Below are 15,899 nucleotides of genomic sequence, written 5' to 3'. Positions count from 1 at the left end.
AGTTTATATTCCCACCAGCAGTGGAGGAAGGTTCCCCTTTCTCCACAACCTCTCCAGCATGTGTTGTCACTTGAGTTTTTCATCTTGGCCATTCTGATGGGTGTAAGGTGATATCTCAGGGTCATTTTGATTTGCATTTCCCTGACAGCTAATGAGGGTGAGCATTTCTTTAAGTGTTTCTCTGCCATTCGATATTCCTCTGTCAAGAATTCTTTGTTTAACTCTGTTCCCCATTTTTTAATTGGATTACTTGGTTTGCTGCATTTCAGCTTCTTTAGTTCTTTGTATATACTGGATATTAGTCCTCTGTCAGATAAAGGGTTAGTGAAGATTCTTTCCCAATCTGTAGGCAGTCGTTTTGTTTTGATGACAGTGTCCTTTGCTTTACAGAAGCGTTTCAGTTTCAGGAGGTCCCATTTATTGATTGTTGCTCTTAGAGCCTGTGCTGTTGGTGTTCTGTTCAGGAAGTTGTCTCCTGTGCCAATGAGTTCTAGGCTGTTCCCCACTTCTTCTTCTAACAGATTTAGAGTATCTGGTTTTATGTTGAGGTCCTTCATCCACTTTGACTTTAGTTTTGTGCAGGGTGATAAATATGGATCTATTTTCATTTTTCTGCATGTAGACATCCAGTTGGTCCAGCACCATTTGTTGAAGATGCTGTCTTTTTTCCATTGAATGGATTTGGCTTCTTTGTCAAATATCGAGTATTCGTAGATGTTTGGGTTTATTTCGTGGTCTTCTATATGGTTCCATTGATCCTCCTTTCTGTTTCTATGCCAATACCATGCAGTTTTTATTACTGTTGCCCTGTAGTACAGCTTGAGATCAGGGATGGAGATACCTCCAGATGATCTGTTGTTGTACAGGATCGTTTTGGAGATTCTGGGTTTTTTGTTTCTCCATATGAAGCTGAGAATCTTTTTTTTCAAGGTCTGTAAAGAATTGAGTTGGTATTTTGATGGGAATTGCATTGAATCTGTAGATTGCTTTTGGCAGTATGCCCATTTTCACAATGTTAATCCTACCAATCCATGAGCACGGGAGATCTTTCCATCTTCTGATATCTTCTTCCATTTCTTTCTTCAGAGACTTGAAGTTTTTCTCAAACAGGTCTTTCACTTGCTTGGTTAGAGTCACACCAAGGTACTTTATGTTATTAGTGGCTATTGTGAAGGGTGCTGTTTCCCTAATTTCTTTCTCAGCCTTTTTGTCTTTGGTATACAGGAGGGCTTCTGATTTTTTTGAGTTGATTTTGTATCCTGCCACTTTGCTGAAGGTGTTTATCAGCTGAAGGAGTTCTCTGGTTGAATTTTTGGGGTCACTCATGTATACTATCATATCATCTGCAAATAGTGACACTTTGACCTCTTCCTTTTCGATTTGTACCCCCTTGATCTCCTTTAGTTGTCTTATTGCTCTGGCTAGGACTTCAAGTACTATGTTGAAGAGATATGGAGACAATGGGCAGCCTTGTCTTGTCCCTGATTTTAGTGGGATTGATTTAAGTTTCTCTCCATTGAGTTTGATGTTAGCTATAGGCTTGCTGTATATTGCCTTTACTATCTTTAGGTATGTGCCTTGTATCCCTGATCTCTCCAAGACTTTAAACATGAATGTGTGTTGGACTTTGTCAAATGCTTTTTTGGCATCTAAGGAGATGATTATGTGGTTTTTCTCCTTCAGTTTGTTTATGTGGTGGATTACATTGATGGATTTCCCTATGTTGAACCACCCTTGCATGCCTGGGATGAAGCCTACTTGGTCATGGTGGATGATATCTTTGATGTGTTCATGGATTCGGTTTGCAAGTATTTTATTGAGTATTTTTGTGTCAATGTTCATAAGAGAGATAGGTCTGAAGTTCTCTTTTTCTTTTGGATCTTTGTGGGGTTTAGGTATCAAGGTGACTGTGGCTTCATAGAATGAGTTTGGTAGTTTTCCTTCTATTTCTATTTTGTGGAATAGTTTGAGGAGAATTGGAGTTAGAACTTCTTTGAAGGTCTTGTAGAATTCTGCGCTGAAGCCATCTGGTCCAGGGCTTTTTTTGGAGGGGAAACTGTTAATGACTGCTTGAATTTCCTTGGGAGATATAGGGCTATTCAGTCTTTCTACCTGATCTTGACTTAGTTTTGGTACATGGAATCTTTCAAGAAAATTATCCATTTCATTTAGATTTTCAAATTTTGTGGCATATAGGCTTTTGTAGTATGACCTAATAATTGTTTGGATTTCCTCAGTGTCTGTGGTTATGTCCCCATTTTCATTTCTGATTTTGCTGATTTGGATAGTTTCTCTCTGCTTTTTAGTTAGTTTGGCTAAGGGTTTGTCTATCTTGTTGATTTTCTCAAAGAAACAGGATCCAAAATTCTGTTGCATCCAAGAAACACACCTATGCAACAAAAATAAATACTACCTCAGAGTAAAGGGCTGGAAAACTGTTTTTGAAGCAAATGGTTTCAGAAAACAAGCTGGAGTAGCCATCCTAATATCTAATAAAATAGACTTTCAACCCAAGTTAATCAAAAAAGATAAGGAGGGCCACTATATTCTTATCAAAGTAAAAATACACCAAGAGGACATCACAATCTTGAATATCTATGTCCCAAATACAAGAGCACCGACATTCATAAATGAAACATTATTAAAGCTTAAATCATACATTGATCCTAATACCTTAATAGTGGGAGACTTCAACACTCCACTCTCACCAAGGGACAGATCAACTAGACAGACATCAAATATGGAAATACAAGCACTCACAGAATCCCTAAATCAAATGGACCTAATAGATGTCTACAGATTGTTTCACCCAAACTCAAAAGAGTACACCTTCTTTTCAGCACCACATGGAACCTTCTCCAAAATAGACCATATAGTGGGTCACAAAGCAAGCCTCAACAGATACAAAATAATTGAAATAATCCCTTGTATACTGTCTGACCACCATGGATTAAAGCTAGATATCAACAACAACAGAAACAACAAAAAGCCAAAACGCACATGGAAACTGAACAACTTGTTATTCAATGACAGCTGGGTTAAGGAAGAAATAAAGAAAGAAATTAAAGACTTCCTAGAATTCAATGAAAATGAAGGCACAACATACCCAAATTTATGGGACACATTGAAAGCAGTGCTCAGAGGAAAATTTATAGCACTAAGTGCCTACAAGAAGAAATTCGTAACATCACATACAAACAACTTAATTACTCAACTGAAAAACCTAGAAAAACAAGAAGCAGATACACCCAAGAGGAGCAGACGGCTGGAAATAATCAAACTAAGGGCTGAAATCAATCAATTAGAAACAAATAAAACTATCCAACGAATCAATGAAACAAAAAATTACAGTTTTAGAATAGCAACAAAAATAATTTTACACTTGGAGACCACCACAACATGGGGAACTGCATTAAAGGGCCACAGCATTAGGAAGATTTAAAAGGAGAAAAAAGAAGAGAGAAACATATATATAAACATAAACTAGCAAAGAAAGAAAGAAATTTCTTCCATAAAGGTACCCCAGTAAAGACGCAGAAGACACATTAATGTCTCTCTATATTCAATTTTGAAATCATATGGAATTTTTTCTACAAGAAAAGCTATTGCAATAATTTTCTAAGCAGCTTACAATGACACACTTAAATTCTACTCTTGCAATAGAAGACAAGTATCCACAAATTATACTGTTTATGAAAACAGTTCAGGGGCAGCCCCTGTCCTTATCTGACATGAAATGATGAAAGCTCAAAGTTCCTGGACCCTAACTCAGTTAGATTAATGACAAGACTTTGAAACTTTAACTCTCTTCACAACAATCATTAACTCTGCATGAAAGAACTAAATACTGGCAGCAAAGATGTACCACAGTATTATTAAAAATGATCCACATTATAGAAGAGATTTTTCACAGGTCATCACATTAAAGTCAGGCTTCCTTCTTTTAATGCAAACATAATTATATATGTACCATAATTCAAAGATTATTTCTTTCTTCTTGAGAATTTTTTCCTTCCAAATTACTTTATTATTTCTTAAAAGAGGGATCTCACAGGCAACAATTTCTTCATAGCCTCTGTGACATTCTTATTCCTAAAACTATAGATTAGTGGGTTGAACAGAGGGGTAAGTATTGTGTAAAACACAGACACCACCATATCCTTCTCAGAAGAGTGGAAAGAGGCTGGGAGCATGTAGTTATAGATAGCACTATTATAAAAGAGGATGACCACAGCCATGTGGGAGGAGCACGTGGCAAGGGCCTTCCTCCTGCCCTCTGCTGAGTTCACCCTGACAACAGTGAGGAGGATGGATGAATAGGAGCTGGAAATGACTGTCACAGGTATGAGAATCATGAGCACACAGCACAGGTACATGAGGGTCTCAGAGAGCCGGGTGTCTGAGCAGGAGAGCTTCCTCACAGCAGGGACCTCACAGAAGAAGTGGTGGATCCCCCGGGACCCAGAGAATGGGAAGGTCATGGTGACAGGAGTGAACACGAATCCATCCAAGGATCCCAGGAGCCAACAGACAGACATCAGGAGGAGGCACACTCTGTGATTCATGAGGACATGATAACGGAGTGGGTGGCAGATGGCCACATAGCGGTCATAAGACATGGCAGCCAGAAGGAAAAATTCTGAACCTCCTAGTGTCAGGTAGAGGAACATCTCCATCCCACAGGCAGCAGCTGAGATCCTGTGGCTCCCCAGGACCTGGTCCATGAGCATCTTGGGCACAGTGACAGAGAATTTCATACATATACATATGAGAGGCAGAAGCAAATCTATCCACCATTTCCCCTGAAACTCCTCTTTATATCTCCCTCAACATGTGTCCCTTCCAACTTCATGTCTTTTTTTCTTATATATAAACCACTAAGTCCAATTAGTGCTGTGCATATAGGCCATCCACTGGAGCCTGAGAATCAACCAGAAGGTAGCCATATCCATTATAAAGGGTGTATTTCCCCTCCCCAAGCAAATAGCTCCTCAGCAGGGTAGGGACTGGATATCATCTGCCATCTAACCAGAATCTTGGGTGCTTCATCTTTCTAGGTTATCATGTGAGAGGATTCCAAAAACTGCCAGGTGATGTTCCTATTAACTGTCTGACATTCAACTTGTAGGAAGAGTTAGTTTAAACAGTATGCTGTGTGGTGAACTAGTAAAAAACAATTGCTTATTTTATATGAATGAAGACTTATGGTCGTATAATGACACAGAAAATATTAGGTGAACTAAATTGGTTCTTTAATTTCCCAAGCACTGTCACAAATTCTCTGGAAATTAATAACTGACATCGAGTTAAATTAAAACCACCCAGACTCCCATTTTCTTGATTTTTAAATTTTTTATTAGAAAGCTTTTAAATCATTCATTATATGAATTTATTAGCACCATATGGTACATTGAGTAATAAAAGATTATTAGATATCCCTCAAAATTTTATCATCAAATATAATTCAATTGCTAAGCTTTTTTTTTTTCAATGCAGTTTATTCAGGAACTTTGAACAATCCTCGGACCCTGGGGAAAGCCAGCCCACAGCTTAAATAGCCTCTGGGTAGCCAACCCAGGCGTGCCACGTGGGCAATGCAGATAGGTCCACATACATGGAAGCAAGCCAGATCCTCAGCCTTAGCCAAATGTGGAATTGTTCGTGATAGAGAGCACTCACCATCTGGAAGGTGGAAGGCGGAAACCAGCTCCATCTTTAAGGCATAGCATTCCGCAGCTCTCTACAGTTCCCCTTTTTGTTTTAGACGCATCAGGCAAGAGTAGAGGTCTGATCTCTGATATTAGAAATAAATTGGGACTTTGTACCGATGTTCATTTAGGTGTCATCCACCCAAAGAGCATCAGACCCGTCTGATACCGTTTTCTCAGAGGCGGGAGCTGGGGCATCAACCCGCATGCAACCAGACATGCTCTTCTCTGGGTCCAAAGTGGCTGACCCTGAGTGCAGTGCTTAGTCTCGCATCCTGAGCGTAACATTTTAGCTTTTTATGGTATCCAACCATGCTTTTTAAGTGAAAAAAAGAGGTTTTTAACTTTCTCATTGGAAAAAAAATGATGTGTTTCCTGGCTTTGTAGATGCTGCATTCTAATGAAGGTTCAGTAAAAATAACTGTGCCACCAAAGGGCAATACAGCAGGATGCAGAAAACAGGAAACTATGGTAAAAGTACAAGCAGAAATCTGGATTTTAATATACCTCTCAACTGTTGTAACATTCACACTTTCAATAATTAAGAGCAACAACACAAATGAATATTTATTATAATCCATCTACTTCCAAATGTTACTGAAAGAAAAAAATTGAAAAATATGCTAACTTAAATGTTTCAATAGTTGGACATTCTTTGATACACTGAGAAAATGAAATACTATTAAACCATTACAAAGGGAACACATTTTCAGGGTAATCAAGAAAAAATAAATGCATAAATGAGTATAGTAATGCAGAAAGTAAAAGACCCAGAAGTCTATCATTATCTGTATTCTCATAAGTGTCAGGGAAGAGGTAAGACTGAAAACTATAACTGAGAGGTTCAAGGAGAAGATAATATGATCTAAATACTTAAAAGAAATTGTCTGTATCATACAACATGATATAAAGTGAGCACACATCAATTCAAATACTTGAAGAGAAGGAAACAGAAAAGAAAAAAAAAATAACCCTTTCAGACTCATTCCAAAAGATGCATATTTCACTAGTCCCAAAGGCCAACATCATACCAAATGGCTGGATTCATTTCTCTAAGAGTGAGAATAATATATGCATCTTTTTTTTCACAGGTATTTAAAGTAGTACTAGAAATTTTAGCACTATCCTTTCAGGATAGAGAAAGACATGAAATTATAAATAGGGAGGAATAAAAAGTACAACCACCCCTATTTGTTGATACAATTTAATGCATAGAAAATTTTTATCAAAACTTTTATCAAAACAAATCTACTAGAACTCTTAAGTTCAGTAATAGAGTAGGATGAAAGATTATCATAGAAAAGAATAACTTCTCTGTGGTGGTTTGAATAAAAATGGTTCCTATGTCCTTAAAGAGCAGCAGTATTCAAAGGTACGTCCTTGTTGGAATAGGTGTGGCTTCGTTGGAGAAAGTACATCACTATCAGTGGACTTTGAGATCTCAAAAGTTCAAATTGGTCCACATGGCTTACAGTACTTTTCCTACTGCCTGAAGATTCAGGTGTAAAATTCTCAGCTACCTCTGCTTGTGTGCTATCATGCTTCCCACCATGATGATAATGAACTAAACTTCTGAACTGTATGCCAAAACAGGAAACAGGACAGGAGCCTACCACTGAAGGCATCTGAAACACTCTGCCAAGCAGAGTATTAAAGCAGATGCTGAGACACATAGCCAAACTTTGGGCAGAGTGCAGGGAATCTTATGAAAGAAAGAGGAGCTAGAAAGACCTGGAGGGGACAGGAGCTTCACAAGAACAACAGAACAAAAAAAAAAATCTGGGCACAGGGATCTTTTCTGAGACTGATACTTCAACAAAGAACCATGCATGGAGATAACCTAGAACCCCTGCACAGATATAGCCCATGGCAGGTCAATATCCAAGTAGGTTCCCTAGTAAAGGGAACAGGGACTGTCTCTGACATGTACTCAGAGGCTAGCTCTTTGATCACCTCCCCCTTATTGGGGAGCAGCCTTACCAGGCTACAGAGGAAGACAATGAAGGCATTCCTGATAAAACCTGACAGACTAGGGTCAGATGGAAGGGGAGGAGGACCCCCCATCATTAGAATAGGGGAAAGGCATAGAAGAAGAAGAGAGAGGGAAGGTGGGTTGGGGAGGGTGTGGAGGAAGGGGCTATATCTGGGATGCAAAGTGAATAAACTGTAATTAATACAAATAAATTTAAATTTAAAAAGTTTTTTTTTCTTAAAAAAAAAAGTTTTTTCTTTATAAGAGTTGCAGTGGTCATAGGGTCTCTTCACAATAATAGAAACTCTAACTAAGGCACTCTTTATTCTTTCTATACACATTAATAAACATGCTGGGGTCTAGAGAGATAGCTGAATGGTTATAACCACACGTTCATACAGAGGACCCAAATTTGGTTCCTGGCACTCACAGTGGAAAGATCACAAACACTGTTAAATCCAGTGTTGGTATAATGTTCTTTTAAAATGTATACACCTTACCCTTATCCATTCAAATGCTGATTTCTACCCCCTGCTCTCTGGTTTCAATCCAGAGATTGCATTGTGATACTCATTCTAAGCATCCTGTCTCAACTCTTGTGTAAACTGGCCAAAATAAAGCAACTAGATACAATGTTGTGCAATGGGAGGAGCCAGAGGACAGGAAAGAGGAGGAGGAGTTAGAGGGCAGGAAATGAGTGAGAGGAGAAAGGGGAGGAGAGCTTGGAGAGAGAGCTGGAGGACAGATCTTGGAAAGACATGGAGAGATGGACTGGACCTCATATATCACAAAAAGCAAGTATAATGTGGGAAATCTAAATGTTAGGAAACTATGAGGTCTTAGAGGTTTAGGATGGAGTAGCTATTTCCCAGCATTGTGTTCTAGGTTAAGTAAATAAACCCACTGTCTGTGTGGTGATTTGGTTATACAGCTGTTAGGCATAACAGCAAACATTATTAAAAGATAATTATTAGTAAATTTTAACTGCTTACAACACTGCAATTACAGGGGGGTCTGATACTCTCTTCTGGCTTCCACAGGTACCTGTACATATGTAGTGGAAATACAGACAAGCAGACACATGTATACACAAAATAAAACTGAATTAACAAGTTTACTGAAAAGAAAATTGTTAGTTTAATTGCATTCATATACAAAACACAAAGTGCTTTGAAATAAGCATCAGAAAGTTTTCAGGCAGCACTGGTGCTTGTGCTGGCACTCTGGCTTGGCTACTCCAAGGGGGAAGGAGGCCAGAATGAAAGTGCCCCTCTCCAATCCCAGTGAAGTCAGTGTTTGACCCGAATCAAAGAGTTCTCTGATCCTATGCTGCCCCCCCCTCCTTTGGGGAGCAACAGTGTCAATTTTCCAGCATCAGATGCTCTTCCACTCACCAATTTCGAAGTTTTGAGTCTTCTGGCTCTCAGAAATGATGCATACTGATCGCCACCATCTTGCCCCCTGACATTTTCATTTTGCAAACCATGTTTTTTGGAAGTAACATTGCCCACTCATGAAGGATACTTCTGTTCAAACAATTTCATTAAAATATATCTTGGATCTTTAAATAGGTTAGAAAAGGGTGGCTTTCCGTAAGATTTTTTTTCATTCATCTTTAGCTTGGGCTTGCTCGCACTACCACCTCTCCTCTTACCAACCTCCAACAACTCCAACACAATCTTTAGCCCAAGAATTCCACCTCTTTTCATTTCATCACTGTCTCACTATCTGCTCGAATGACAATATTTTTCTTGGGATGGAAGATCAAGGTTTTCCATATAGCTGCTTTATACACTCAGCTTTGTTTTATTAAGCATTCCACTACCCCACACTTCCCTCCATATTCCTTCTCATGGTTGAAACTTTCAGACCCACTGTTTTTCTTCTCCATTTTTATTTTGCTGTATTTTACCATGCTTTCTCCCTTAACATGCCCGCCTCCAGTGATCAATTTTTAGTTTCCTGGCTTCCACATGCACTGTGGTTCAAACATACCCAACAGAATATTCAAATCCAAGATTCACACATGAGAAAGAGTATGTCTCATTTTTCTTTCTGGGCCTCAACGATCTCACTCAGTAAATATTTTCCATACCATCCATTTACCTGCAATTTCATAATATCATTTTATTCTAATAGATATAAAAATCATTCCTATTATGAGGAAGACCCACAACACTAATAATGGCTAATAATGACTAATAATTTTAAAAGCACCATGAATTTATGGGATTTTAATCATCTTATTCTCTATAAATATGCCAAAAGTATGCATTGAAGAAAGATCAACTTCTCAACAAATGCATTTGCTTGAACCTATATACTTATCTCTCAGTCTAAATTAAAAAAAAAGAAAAGAAAGAAGGAAAGAAAGAAGGAAGAAAAAGGAAAGGAAGGAAAGGGAAAGAAGGACATAAGGAACAAAAGGAAGGATGGAAGGAAAAGGAAAGGAAGGGCAGGGGAGGGAAAAGAAAGGAAGGGAAGGGAAATTCCAGCAGGAATTATGAGGAACTTGGAAATGAGAACAAGGGGAGGATGGAAAGAAATTAGATCAGGAGTGTGTGAAAAAGAGAAAGACACACAATATATGTTTGTATATGAATGTCTTAGTGGGAAGCGGTGATTGATCCAGGGAATATACATAATCATTTTTATAAATACCAAAAATATTTGGTATTTCTTAAACTGCATAGAAGATACCTGACATACCCATAGCAGAAACTTTATCCTTATCCTGAAGTAGCAGGGTCTTACTGATCTGCAAAGACATTAGAAATTTGACCAGATGTACAACAGAACTCAGCCTAGAGTAGAATTACTAGAATAGTTCAAGGACAGAAAGACTAATTTTCAAACAATAGAATTATAACCCAAATAGATGAATTTTGTGTTAAACTTGTATATAGGGGTCATGGATTCCTTTACCATTGTTATAATAAATGATGAAAAATGATTCTTTATTAAAATTTTAAGAAGACAAATATATAATATATAAAATATAAAGTTTAATCAATAAAGATTAAACTCAAAGAGAATAAAAATATGACTGGTAAGATATGAGATTATTCTTGGAAATATCAATTAAAATATAACTATCTGTAGACTAAACATCACCTGATATTTTCAGGAACAGAGCAAAGCAAGATTCTCCACGCACATGACTGCAGAGTATATTGCTAGCATAATTCTGAAACCAAAATATGCACTCCAATAACTTGTGTAATTACTGTATTTTAATAGGTAGAAAAGGGGGAAATCAAATATAAAAGAAACAGACCTATGAAAGGGAATTCTATGAGCCTTTAATCCCAGCACTCAAGAGGAAGAGACAGACAAATCTCTGTGAGTTTGAGGCCATCCTGGTCTACATAGAGAGTTTCAAGAAACCAGAGATATGCACTGAGATAATTTCTCAAAGCAAAAGGAAGGAAGGAAGGAAGGAAGGAAGGAAGGAAGGAAGGAAGGAAGGAAGGAAGGAAGGAAGGTAGTACCATTTTAAGATAACTTAGAATTATATCCTGAATCATACATGTGACATGAAATGTGTTGCATGCTACACTGTTGACATACTACCACATAAGTACCTGTTGCATGTCACTTTACTGGACCCAACTTCACGCACTTCATTCCTGAAATATCTGCAAAATGGAAATCATCATTTCTCAAACCCTGACCACAGTTTCCACCAAAATATGTGTAGGGGAATAATGATTCAAAAGAGGAAAAAAATAAAAACAGTGAAGTGAGGAATAGATCATAGAAAACATTATTTGGAGAAAAGACTATTTTATTTATTTTATAGCATAATGAACGCAAATTACTTCTCTTCAAGGTTAATGAATGTAGTTACAGCTTACTGAGTTTTAAGTGATATGCATTGGCCAAAATCTATATGTCTAAGCAGTGGTGACTGGGATGTCTCTCCTTGCTGTATGTACTTAAGAACCTTGGTCAAAAGTCATGACAAATGCCCCAATTAATATTCATCAGAAAATGGATGATTAACAGTGAACATATAAAATGGGACATCTATGAATCTGCTGATAGAATTAAAGTAAATTGTTTTATTCACTGATGGGAGGCAGTATTAATCCAGAAAATAAACCAAGGAAAGATGAAATCTTAAATGGAATTTGGTAGAAGATATTCTGGCAAATATATCTGAAAAACATAATATCAAAAATGTATAGGTATGATTAATTGACTATAAAATGTAAAAACATATTAATAGCCTTCTCCCAGTCTCTACTAACTTTTATACCTACATTTAAATCTCCTTCCAGCAGGACGTGCTATTTCTCCACCTATTGCTTGCTTGGTAACAGAATATTATTATTATTAGTAGTAGTAGTATTTAAATTTTTTTCACAATTTATCCATTATATATCACTATTGAAGCACCTCAACACTCCCAGGCCCACCCTCCCTTCTCTTCCCCTTATCCCCTTCCCCTGCTCCACTGAAAGTGGGAGTTTTCCACTATTTACCATCTACCCATAGCTTGTTAAGTCTCATCAGGACTGCCTGGATTCACCTCCTCCATGGCCTGGCAAGGCTAGCAAGGGGCAAGTGATCAAAGAGCAGTCAACTGAGTTCATAATGGAGGAAACTCCTGCTACCCTCACTCAGAGATCCACATAGAGACAGAACTGCCAAGAGGCCACATCTGAGCAGGGGGTCAAGGTCCTCATCATACATCATGCCCCATTGATGAAAATCATGATGACTCTGCAGGATGCCCTGGGCTCAGATCTTTTAGTTTTATTGGTTTCCTTGTGGGGCTCCTGCCCCCTCCATTTCCCTCTATCCCCACCACACTTTCTTCCTCAGTAAGACTCCCTGCTCTCTCCCCAAAGTTTGGCCCTGAGTCTCAGCATCTGCTTCAATCTCCTGATGGGTGAAGCCTTTCAGAGGATCCTCTATAGTAGATTCCCATCTGTTTCCTCTCTTCCACCGCATCTGGTGTCTAGCCTGATTGACATTCTGAATGAGATTTAAGCATCCTCCCTAGGGTCCTCTTTAGTGTTTAGCTTCTTTATCTGTGGATGGCTGTCCTATATTATATGGCTCATATCAGCTTATTAGTGAGCCTATACCATGCCTGTCTTTCTGTTTCGGGGTTACCTCATTCAGGATGATCTCTTCTAGTTCCATCCATTTGCCTGCAAATTTCATGATTTTCTTGTTTTTAATAGCTGACTAGTATTCCATTGTAGTCACTGGCGACCACCAATAGTAACTGCCTGCACAAGGGGCTGGGAATTAAAAGAGAAAGAGAACATGAAGGAATGACACCAAGACAGTGCTCTGATCAAGGTGTCATTTTTATTACAGAGTAAGCCACTTATATAGGCAAATCACAAGGGACTTTCCAAGTAACCATAGCAACCTTAACATCAAAGACAAAGTTATTCATTGAAAACATCCAAAAGAAACTTATCCAAGCGAAGAAGAAAACTTAACCAAACCAAACAGGAGGCTTAACCGGGCCAAACAGGAGGTGTCTGCTGAAAACAACAAGAATAGCAAGTCATTGTGATTTGCATGTATGTGACCACCTCAGGTCCAATGGAATGGCTGCCTCATTCCATTGAGTAAATGTATCACAATTTCTGAATTCATTCTTCCGTTGAGGATCTACAATTAATAAATGGGACCTTGTAAAACTGAAAAGCTTCTGTAAAGCAAAGGACGCTGTCAGCAGAACAAAACAGCAGTGTACAGACTGGGAAAAGATCTTCCCTGACCCTACATCTGATGCAGGACTACTATCCAGAATACATAAAAATTTTAAGAAATTAGACTAACAAACCAAATAATACAATTTTAAAAATGGGGTACAGAGCTAAGTAGAGAATTCTCAACAGAGGAATATAGAATGGCAAAGCAGCACTTAAAGAAATGCTCAACATCCTTAGTCATCAGAGAAATACAAATCAAAAGAACTCTGAGATTCCATCTTACACCGATCAGAATGGCTAAATCAAAAACTCAAGTGACAACATGCTGGAGAGCATATAGAGAAAGGGGAACCCTCCTCCATTGCTGGTGGGAGTACAAACTTGTACACTTTGGAAATCAATATGGCTCTTTCTCAGAAAATGGGACTCGCACTACCTCAAGATCCAGCTATACCATTCCTGGGCATATAATGCAAAGATGCCCCACCATTCAATAAGGACATTTGTTCAACTATGTTGATAGCAGCTTTATTTGTAATAGCCAGAATCTGGTAACAGATTATTATTAAGAACTTGACAGAGAACAACTCTGTCAGGCTCCTGTTTGCAAGCTAAGCAGAATAGACTTCATAGTGTTACATGTTGGTGCTCTCACATAGGGTAGGTCTTTGGTTTGTCAGGCATTGGTTGGGCATCCCCTCAATCTCTGCTCTATCTACTCTATCTTTATTCCTGCACATCTGTAGGCAGTGTAAATTTGGGGTTGACATTTTTGTGGGTGGGTTGGAGTTACCCTCCCTCTACTAGGAGACTAGTCTAGTTAGAAGGTGTCTTGTTTGGTCTCTATGATCTCTGCTACTAGGAGTCACTGCTTGAATTCCCCTATATCCTCTCAGAGGCTTACCCTGACATAGGTCTCCAGCTAGTCACAAAGATATCAAGCTCTGTTTCTCTGTTCTCTACAGGCTTTCTGTCCAACTAACCGGGGCCCAAAGGGGCTTGCTGAGACTGAAGCATCAACCAAGGACTATACATAAACTGGAGGTAGACCCCCTACAAAGATGTAGCAGAAAGACAGCTTAGGCTTTATGTGGGTTCTCTAGTAAGGGAAGTGGGGACTACAGTGGACAAGGACTCACCAAATTTATTATCAGTTCCCCCTGGTGGGACTGCCTTATCAGAGAAAGAGGACATGCTCAGTCCTGATGTAATTTAATGAGCTGGAATAGATAGGAAAGGCAGTCTCCCTTTTCTGAGGAACAAATGGGGAGGGAAGGAGATGGGGCTGGGAGGGAAAGAGGAATGAGGCTATAACCAGGATATATAGTGAATAAAAATAATTAATTAATAAAAGATTAATTAATTGTGTATATTTACACAATGAAGTATTATGGGTATCTTTAAAAAAAGATAACATCATGAAATTTGCAAGCAAATAGATGCACTAGAAAAGAAAAACCTTTTTGGTGTGGTATCCCAAACACAGAAAAATAAACATGGTGAGTATTTGCTTATATGTATATATTAGCCACAAATAAATGATAACCAAACTATAATCTGTAGACATTAAGGAACCAAGTATAAAGGAAAAGGAGCATATGGATCTCTCTGGAAGGGAAAATAGATAGGTTTTATTGCTGGAGTGGGAACAAGGGGGATGGGAACGGGAGGATGTGGCAGGAGGAAAAAGAGATGGTGAATACAGAGGAAATGAGCTGCAAGACTTGAGGAGCATTTGTGGATGTGATATGGAAACAGCACTGTGGAAACTTCCTAACATATATGAAGGTGGTCCTAATGAAGTCTCCTAATAAAGGAGGAAAGGGAGTCCCAATTGGCCATCTCTTGTCACCAAATGAAGCTTCCAGTAACCAGGACTGAATTACATCTAATTGAGGTACTAGCAAAAGAAGAAAATTTAAAGAGGAAGGAAATTTTGAAAGAAAAAAAAATAAAAATAAAAAAGGAACAGTAGGATATTCAAAAGGCTATCAAATGTGGAATCATGGTCTATTTTCCATATTTGGTAACAGATATTGGTCAATAATCCAATCATTTTTCTCAAAAGCAAATAAAATCAAAGTTTATTTCCATGTACTTTCTATAATTTACAAAGATTCTATGGCAAATATTTCTAAGATAAACAAAATGGCACCATAAACCAAAGGTGTTGCCCTGGTTTCAGCAGTTTTCTATGAGGGTAAGGTGTATCCAGAGCTGAGAGGAGAGGCTATATAGTTTTAGAGATGATAAACTAAACTTTGCTCTGATACATTTTCAAAGCACAGGACCAATAAGATGAGATTTTGTATCTTTCAGTACTCTGCTTTGAAGCAAGAAATTGGCTAACCTATAGACCAAGATCATACTGGGCATGTTTGGCAAGGCTGGGGAAAAAAAACACAGTAAGATTACCTACCAACTGAAATCTCATTGATCTTGTTTGGCTATTTATTTTGTTGCTGTAGACAGTTGACTGTTTCTAAGTGTCTGGATAATGTCAATTAGCTAATATCAAGTAGATCATTGATATTTCCA

The 15,899-nt window shown here is 38.3% G+C and overlaps 2 protein-coding genes across 2 annotated transcripts in view; one reads left to right on the top strand and one right to left on the bottom strand.

The window, feature by feature from the left end:
• The window catches only part of LOC132649330 (aldo-keto reductase family 1 member C1-like), a 298,798-nt gene that overhangs the window by 189,572 nt on the left and 93,327 nt on the right, over positions 1-15,899 (top strand). The window lies entirely within an intron of this gene.
• On the bottom strand, positions 4,035-4,757 carry LOC110544467 (olfactory receptor 2T5-like). The gene has a single exon (XM_021630436.1). It carries the CDS (start codon positions 4,755-4,757, stop codon positions 4,035-4,037), a length of 723 nt encoding a protein of 240 aa, XP_021486111.1.

This window comes from Meriones unguiculatus, chromosome 19, assembly GCF_030254825.1.
Source record: "Meriones unguiculatus strain TT.TT164.6M chromosome 19, Bangor_MerUng_6.1, whole genome shotgun sequence".
Taxonomy (NCBI): Eukaryota; Metazoa; Chordata; class Mammalia; order Rodentia; family Muridae; genus Meriones; species Meriones unguiculatus.
This window is presented reverse-complemented; position numbering and strand designations above follow the sequence as displayed.

Coding starts and splice junctions, on each gene's coding strand:
- LOC110544467 (XM_021630436.1), bottom strand. CDS start 4,757: ATGAAATTCTCTGTCACTGTGCCCAAGATGCTCATGGACCAGGTCCTG.